At 41.6% G+C, this 9,173-nt stretch overlaps 1 protein-coding gene across 13 annotated transcripts in view; it reads right to left on the bottom strand.

Annotated features, from left to right (window-relative positions):
- RPS6KC1 (ribosomal protein S6 kinase C1) overlaps positions 1–5,851 on the bottom strand; it is a 207,454-nt gene extending 201,603 nt beyond the window's left edge. For 9 of the 13 annotated variants that reach the window (XM_017547521.2, XM_037745383.1, XM_017547512.2 and 6 more), the window contains exon 1: positions 5,576–5,850. Coding sequence is in view for 4 of the 13 variants with exons in the window: in XM_017547512.2 (XP_017403001.1) it covers positions 5,576–5,680 (105 nt within the window). In the remaining 9 variants the exon portion in view is untranslated. Of the gene's footprint in view, positions 1–5,575 lie in introns of all 13 variants that reach the window. The other 4 variants (XM_017547526.2, XM_037745381.1, XM_017547520.2 and 1 more) reach the window with 2 other exon arrangements.
- Between the last annotated feature and the right edge of the window lie 3,322 nt (positions 5,852–9,173).

Here is a 9,173-nt window from a genome sequence, read left to right as displayed (position 1 = left end):
AAAACGCTTCCTGGAGAACACAGGGCATAGCTGACACTTGAGATGAACAGGGATTGCCAAAACAAAAAAGAGTATTCTAGACAGACGAAATAGCAACTAAATGAGAGATATGAAAGAATGTAATGTTCTAGCCTAATTTGGAAACTACAAATAATTCCTTTCCTAGGCACAAGCAGGCTAATCAAGAATATGGTCAGGAATTGAGGACAGGTTCCCTCCAAGCAATATAAACAGTGTTTCAATTTGAAGCTTTGGAAATGGTAATTTTCAGACTTAAGTCAAGCTCAGTACTTCCCATTAATTCCCTTACTCACCTTTGTTCACATTATCACAGTCACTTATTATTCATGTATCCATCACTTTTGCCAAAATACAGTAATGCCCTTATGAGGACACATCGGTGTCCCCATATGTACACTCACAGCACCTAACAAAAAGTGTTTTATAATACAGGTATCCAGCAGCACAGGACTGGGATTAAAAGCACTGTGATTGTGACCAGTCTACCTGGGTTCAAATGTAGACTCACTGGCTATATGACCCTGGACAAGTTACTAAACGTGTCTGTGCCTCAATTTCCTCATGGAAAACGTGAAAATGATAATGGTACCTATTCACTGGGCTGCTGTGACAAATGTGTTTTTGTTTTTGTTTTTGTTTTGTTTTGAGACAGAGTCTAGCTCTGTCGCCCAGGCTAGAGTACAGTGGCATGATCTCAGCTCACTGCAACCTCCACCTCCCGGGTTCAAGCGATTCTCCTGCCTCAGCATCCTGAGTAGCTGGAACTACAGGCACCTGCCACCATGCCCAGATAATTTTGATATTTTTAGTAGAGATGGGGTTTCACCATATTGGCCAGGTTAGTCTCGAACTCCTGACCTTGTGATGCCCTGCCTCGGCCTCCCACACTGCTGGGATCACAGACATAAACCACTGTGCCCGGCCCAAATGTGCTAATTTAATATAAAGTTCTTGACTCATAGTAAGCACCATGTAAGTGTTAGCTGTTATTACTCAACAAACATTAGCTACGTATAAAAATGGGGATTTATACATTCTCATAGTTTGAAAATAAACCCAAACAACTTTAAATATGTGCAAAGTCAATGGGGTAGCTTGTGCCTATAATCCCAGGTAGGCAAAAGGCTGAGGAGGGAGTAACACTTGAGACCAAGAATTCAACCTGCAGTAAGCTATGATTGTGCCACTGCACTCAAGCCTGGATGACACAATTAAAACCCCATCTCTAAAAAAGATCAATAAATAAAAATAAATATATTCAAGACTATACTCTGAGAATTACAAAGCACTGCTCAAACTGAAGAGCTAAATAAATGGGGAGATATGTATGTTCATGGATCAGAAGACAATATTTTTAAGACATCAATTCTTCTGAAATTGATCTACATTCTCAATATAATCCCAATCTAAATCTGGGCAGGCATTTTTGTAGAAACCAGACAAGCTGATTCTAAATTTTATATGCAAATGCAAACAATCTAGAATAGCTAAAACAATTTTGAGAAAGAACATTAAAGCTACAGTAAACAAAGCAGTATGGTATCAAGAGAAATAAAACCATATGTCCATACAAAGATTTGTATGTGAGTGTTCACAATAGCTGTATTCATAATACCCAAAAACTGGAAACAACCCAAATATCCATCAACAGGTGAATAGATAAAATGTAGTATAACCATACAATGGAATATGAGTCAGCAATAAAAGGGAATGAAACACATGAAAACATGGATAAATCTCAAATAATCATACTTAATAGAAGAAGTCAGACCAAAAGAAAAGTGCATACTATATGATTCCTTGTATACAAAATTCTACAAAATGCAATCCAATCTATAATGACACAAAGCAAAGCAGTGGTTGCCTAGGGATAGGGGTTGAGGAGGAGTGACTGACTGTAAAGGAGCATGAGGGAACTTGTGCAGGGATGAACATGGTATAGTTACACAACTGTATACATTTGTCAAAACTCATTAAATAAGACACTTAAAATGGGTGAATCTTACTGTATATAAATTATGACTATATATAAACAAAATAAGTTATAAGGCAGCACTGTCTTTTGAAAATAAAAACATACTTTTTATACTGATGGAAAGAATACAGGCAAGAACTGCCATACACCTACTGTTGCTGCGAAATCTGTATTACAATATGAGAATTTTGTAAACTTAGCATGATGACATAACTGAAAATACTGCTGACAGTTCTTTTATACTTGTGTCTCCTTCAGCTAAAGAATCAAAGAGAATGTATGAAAGAATTTTCCAATTCTGAATACAGGTACTTATTCTAGATAGAAATTAAGAAACAACACAGAGTTTAACTGTGGAATCTGTTAACATGCTTGTAACTGACCTCAAAATCATCTAAGCTTACCAGGTTTCAGAGAAATGCAAAAAAGCATAAAGGAGATTTAAGAAGATGAAAAAGTCCTTTTGCTATCCAAAAGTTAACACTGGTACTTCCAATGATTAAAACTCTACTGCTACAGAAATAACCCTGCAAGGATCAAAAATATAGAAAATTGTTCCTTGAAGCTAGAAGTAAATCAGCAGCAGAAAACACACAGAAGACATTCCTAATTTTATCTCCTGAAGTTCTCTCAGGAGAACACTATTTACCTGGTTAATTATCCTGAGAAAAGGTGTTTTTCTTCTTAACTTTCAAAAAATATTTTATAATACTAAACACCGTAATTTTAAAAGTATGTTTCCATGTTGACTCAGACCTTATATTTTAAAAACAAAATCTGTAACATGAGCAATAAATGAAGACAAACATTTACAGGGAGAAAAAAGGCAGTGTACGCAATTTTCAAGTTCAAATAGCCACAGCAATATGTAACATGCATGTATGTAAATTTGGTTAGTTCTAAGGCAATGTGTTACTTTATCATCTAGTTTATACTGTTAATATTTAGTTCAGTAAATAAGTCACAGCTTCAGATATTTAAGATCTGAATTTGGCCAGGAGCGGTGGCTCACACCTGTAATCCCAGCACTTTGGGAGGCGAAGGCAGCTGGATCTCCTGAGGTCAGGAGCTTGAGACCAGACTGGCCAACATGGCAAAGCCTCCTCTCTACTAAAAACAGATAAATTATCGAGGTGTAGTGGCAGGCACCTGTAATCCCAGCTATGTGAGAGGGTGAGACAGGAGAATTGCTTGAACCTGGGAGGCGAGGTTGCAGTGAGCCAAGATCATACCACTGCAGTCTGGGCGACAGAACGAGACTACATCTGGAGGAAGGTGGGAGATCTGGCTAGGCGCAGTGGCTCATGCCTGTAATCCCAACACTTCAGGAGGCCGAGGAGGGCAGATCACGAAGTCAACAGATTGAGACCATCCTGGCCAACCCCGTCTGTACCAAAAATACAAAAATTAGCTGGGCATGGTGGTACGCGCTCGTAGTCCCAGCTACTCAGGAGGCTGAGGCAGGAGAACCACTTGAACTTGGGAGGCAGAGGTTGCAGTGAGCTGAGATCATAACACTGCACTCCAGCCTGGCAACACAGCAAGACTCTGTCTCAAAAAAAAAAAAAAAAAAAAAAGACCTGAATCTGGTTAACTTTTCCTTTTGTAAAGAAACAATACAAGTAATTATACTCAGTGCTTCCTATTCAAGTTCCACACACATTCATACCTCCAGGTCTTTAAGGACTCTTCGCCTTCAACTGTCTACCTTTTTATACCCTCTTCTCTGGATTCTTCCTCTTTCACCTATCTTGATTGGAACATATTCCCTGATTTCTTGGTCCAGAAGCAAACTGTCTTCCCACAGCTCTTTTCTGTAATATCCGGTGGAACTTGGTGTGTTATATTACACTTGTTTAAGTATAGTAAACTCTCTTCTACTATAAGTATCCTTGAAAGGAAGATCCATGCTTTATTCAGGCATATGTCCCTCAGATTATTTAGTACCTGGATCTAAACATTTATTGGGTGTGCTGAGTACAATGAAGAGGAAAACATTCAACAATGGTTTTCAGGCACTGTGTGCCATGCACATGTATGTTCTTATATCTATTAGTTAATATAAGCAGAAACAAATGCCAATGATAGAGAACTGCTCTGAATCCACTAAGGGACATAAACATCCAACTAGATTAATTCAATATAACTATCTTGTTAAATTAAGGGATAAGTAGGATGCTGTGAACAAAATATTAAGTATGTTGAAAACTGTTCTGATTCCATACCCTACATGTTAGGAAACTAAGTCTAGATTTTTGAAGGGCCCCATGACTACAAAGGTTTCAAGAGTGGTATAATAAGGGCCCCTTAATCTCACAAAATTTCTTACACAACCTGAAATTAACACTCCCCCCATATAACAACCTTATGTGCAAACAGGGAGCAACAAACTTCCCTCTATTCTCAGTACAGCAATCGCCAAGAGCAGGCCGGGTCTTCTCATTATCTTTCAACAGACATGTTCATCCATCCCTCCTCACATTTATCTGAATTGTGCACCATTTCCACACACCACGTGCCACTCCCATGCCCCAACCTGATCTAAATCTACTTAACCTTTAAGATTCTTCTCAAAACCTACTTGACACGATTACTACATTCTCCAAATGTATATTGGACTATTCTTTCTTAATCTGTACCTATCTTCTTTAAAAATTAATAATGATAAAGTTATATAACTTGGAGTTAGGCAAAACTGGTTTCAGATCCCAGACAGATCTGCTACTGCCTTGCAATGTAAAGTTGGGCAATTTACTAAACTTCCTTTAATCTGTTTCCTCATCATTAAAACGAGAATTAAATTGGGTGATATGTGCAAAATGCCTACTATACACACATATTCATGCATACATACGTCACATACATACATACTTATGTAATTGAAGATGCAGACTCTCTAAAACTCAAGACAAAAGCAATGAAACATAAAGTGGTACCAAAAGTTGGACCAGTTAGTTGATGTAAAGGAGCCTCCCAACTTTAAAATATGCCCTCGTGGTAGCTCACACAAGCCACCCACAGCAGATTTTTCTCACGTCTCCTACTGAAAACCATGAAAAACTCAAGGGTTTCACAAAGCCCAGATCCCCAGCTCCTCGGTTGATGGCCTAACACTGACATCGTTCCCAAGAGTCTGTCCTTCTCAGAGCAAATCTGATACTAAATAAAGGTCAAGAGAAAAAATAACTTCTATTACATAAGCCAAACAATACATAAATTAACATTTTTAAAATGTGCATTATCCTCCTGGAGCAAGCAAAACCACTTCTGCAAATTGCCAACTCAGTAAAGTCCAAACGGGATGGGAACTGAGTCATCAATTTAAAACCATCAACCACTGACTGCCCCACCCCCAGAAAGAGGACTCTACCACGACCTACTACAGTGAAGCCCCGGGCATACCACACTCAGCCACTAACCGAGAAATCCCTACCTCCGACACGCAAGTCCCGCCACTAGGCGCAGCACCCAGTCCTACCCTCAGCTCTGGGCCAGTCAGGTACCCTCACACCAGGGTCCCCACCCCAAACCCTCAGGTCCCAATCCAAGCTCCTATCCCAGCCCGACACCGGCACTCACCCGGGCGGTGACCTTATATACTGTGTAGCCCCTCGGGTGTCGCTGGGGCTCAGTGACAGTGTAGAAACGAGCCAGGTCGCCACTCCGCTCCCTGTAAGAGGTCATCCTCCCGCCGCCTCTGCCGCCGCCGCCGCCGCCGCCCGCCCGGGATCATGAGGGCAACCTGGCGCCGCAGCGGTCCAGGTTTCCCAACGCAGCGGCAAAGCGGCGAGGGGGCGGTGGCTCTATGGCGGCTCCGCGGCGGCGCCTCCGCTGCCCAGCTCTGCTTCCGGGATGGCAAAGAAACTTCCGGGTCAGGCCGCCTCCAGCTTCCAGCGGAAGGGGAGACTCCACCTTAGATTCAGCGCCTTTGGGCCACCTGAGACTGGCCTGTAGTTGAAAATTAAGGGGTCTCACTGCCACCCCCGTCACTGCGGAGACCTCAGCCCTCTCCACTAAAGGCGACTCCTTGTAGGCTAGCTCTGTCACCTTCTAGATTTTGTAAGAGCTGGTACAGCCACGCCACACCGGTGAGAGCTTGGTCCTCCCTGCCTCCGCCTCGCAGTCGTACAAACTTCCGTGGAGTGGAGAGATACCCTAGCCTAGCACCTTCTTTGCTTACCTATTCACGGGCTATCATTTTAAATACCCATAGCAACATCGCCCTCTCTGGGACATATCCCTTCTTTCTAAGATGAATTTCCTTTCATTGTGCGCCTTTCTGTAACACATCTGTACAGCAAGCCCCCAACCCAAAAAGCTCCCCAGCCAATATCAACCTTTTTTAAATCCCCTCAGATTCGAAAGTCTGGAGTCCGCCTCTGGCTGGAAGAAAGAAAAAAACTCGCTCGACCACTCCAGGCCACTCACTACACTTTGCAATTTCAACCAGTTGTTAGCCACGCTTGGCAATTCCTTTATCTTTTTGTGATCAGGGTTCTTTCTCATTCCCCAAAATAATCATTCCAAGTCTTTGCCACTATCCTAAAGACTCTGTTCCTTTTCTTTTTTTCTCCCTACATTCTGCAACACCACCCTACTTTGCAGGGAAAAAAGAAGAGGAAGAAGCAGCTATTGCCCTTAGTACCGATTCCTTCATCTTCTCACATTTCCATGCCAACCTGAGATGTACACATGTCACTTCTTTATTTTTACAACTGACTCCTCATGTAAGCTGAATCCCATCCTCTTTGGCAGACCTTAAGACACTGTTTCAATGACATTCCAAATCTCCTTTCTGTATGTTTAATCTCTTTCTCACCACTGGCCCCTTTTTTTCAACCTACGTATACCTAAGTCTGGCTATCTGTCATTCATTAAACTGAATTCACCACCTACTGTGTGTCAGACATGATGCTGATTTGGCATTGCAGTTACAGAGATAGTCTACAATTCAATTGTTTAGAAAAATATCACAAACTCAATTTTTTGGAAAATGAAAAAGAACTAATGTTCATTAACAACGAAATGCAGAAGGTAAATAAGCACACAGAAAGATATTATATATTCATCTTTAAGAAAATAACTACTAAGGTCAGGCGTCGTGGCTCATGCCTGTTATCCCAGCACTTTGGGAGGCCAAGGTGGGCGGATCAACTGAGGTCAAAAGTTCAAGACCAGCCTGGCCAACTTGGTGAAACCCCGTCTCTACCAAAAATACAAAAATTAGCAGGGTCTGGTGGCAGGCATCGGTAATCCCAGATACTCAAGTGGCTGAGGCAGAAGAATTACTTGAACCCCAGAGGAGGAGATTGCAGTGAGCTGAGAAACACCACTGCACAAAAAATAAAAATAATCTACTAAAACTACACAGGAAAATAGTGGAGTAAGAAACTCCAAAAGTTCACTGCTCCATATTGACTATGAAAAAAACTAACAAAAACTCTCAGTATTAGCTCTTTCAGAACTCTGGAAACTAACCAAAAGCTTACAGCAACCCAGGAACACTTAAGAAAAATAGGCTGAATCTCTAAGAACAGCAAACAATCTGGCATTTTAACTTACCCTAGGCCCATCCCCGGCTCCTCAGCTCAGGGATATCCTTCGAAATAACAGCCAACATTCTTAGAACCAGTAGAAGAGACCTCATTTTTATAGAATAGTAATTATTACTATAAATAAAGAAATATTTGGTCGTATTTGTCTGACGGCTCCCAGAAGACCAACTCAAAAGGCTTGCCCTCACCTTGTCCCAATGCTAAAGCCATTAACCAGGGGACATATTTCCACAATATTTATAAGTAAATGTGTTTGCCATTGCTGCCTGAAGTAATGGATAACAGCTGAGCAAACAACAGACTGCCCAAGAAGCTTAAGAGAAAAGGCTGGAGAATGAGAAGCTTTGGAAGAATAAGGGCCTTGAAAAGTTCCAATATATTCCTGAGAATCTAGAAGACCATGAACATGACCAGAGCTATGCACATACTCAGGAAAGACTTGAGAAGGCTTTAAACTTTCCCATCTGGCCAACCCTGAAGCTTTGTACAAGCAAAATGAAAAGGCTAAGGCAGGGTTGTAAACTGCCTAGCTGAGTATTGAAGATGTACACCTGTATAAAAACAGGGCCTCTGCTGGGTGCAGTGGCTGACAGCTCTAATCCCAGCAGTTTGAGAAGCCAAGGCAGGTGGATCACTTGAGCCCAAGAGTTCAAGACCAGCCTGGGAAACATGGTGAAGCCCCATCTCTACAAAAAAATGTAAAAAAAAAATTTAGCAGGGCATAGTGGTGTACACCTGTAGTCCCAGCTACACAGGAGGCTGAAGCAGGAGAAATGCTGGAGACTGGGAGGCAGAGGTTGTGGTGAGTCAAGATCATGCCACTGCATGCCAATCTGGATGATAAAGCAAGACTGTGTCTCAAATAAGTAAATAAAAATAAAATAAGCCCAGCATGGTGACTCACGCCTGTAAGCCCAGCACTTTGGAAGCTGAGGTGGGTGGATAACTTGAGCCCAGGAGGCTGGGCAACATAGTGAAAACCTGTCTCTATATAAAATAAAAATAAAAACAGCCTCTCTGCAAAGACTGGGAGCTATTTTTTTGTTTCAGCATCTAAGGAAATTACTGTCTAATCAATTGCATCTATGGGTATGTTGTACCCCAATTAGTATTAGTAAGCTAGTAAATTAAAAAGCCAGGAAGAGAGGCCCTCAGAAGAAAGCAGACCTGCTGATACCTTGATCTTGAATTTCTTTTTCTTTTTCTTTTTTTTCTTTTTTTTTTTCTGAGACATAATCTTGCACTGTAACCCGGTGTTGGAGTGCAGTGGCACGATCTTGGCTCACTGCAACTTCCACCTCCCAAGTTCAAGCAATTCTCCTACCTCAGCCTCCTGAGTATCTGGAATTACAGGCACCTGTCACTATGCCCAGCTAATTTTTAAAACATTTTTAGTAGAGACGAGGTTTCACTATGTTGTCCAGGCTGGTCTCGAACTCCTGACCTCATGATCCGCCTGCCTCGCCTGAAATTACAGGCATAAGCCACCATGCCAGGCCTTGATCTTTAACTTCTTATGCTCCAGAATCATGAGAAAGTTAAGTTCTGCTGTTTAAGACACCCCGTCTGCAGTACAGGTGGCTTTTTCTTTTCCTTTCTTTTTTTTTTTTTTTTTTTTTTTT

Source organism: Cebus imitator, unplaced genomic scaffold (assembly GCF_001604975.1).
Source record: "Cebus imitator isolate Cc_AM_T3 unplaced genomic scaffold, Cebus_imitator-1.0 Scaffold198, whole genome shotgun sequence".
Taxonomy (NCBI): Eukaryota; Metazoa; Chordata; class Mammalia; order Primates; family Cebidae; genus Cebus; species Cebus imitator.
Note: the sequence above shows the minus strand (reverse complement) of the source record. Positions and strands in the feature narration are given on the sequence as shown.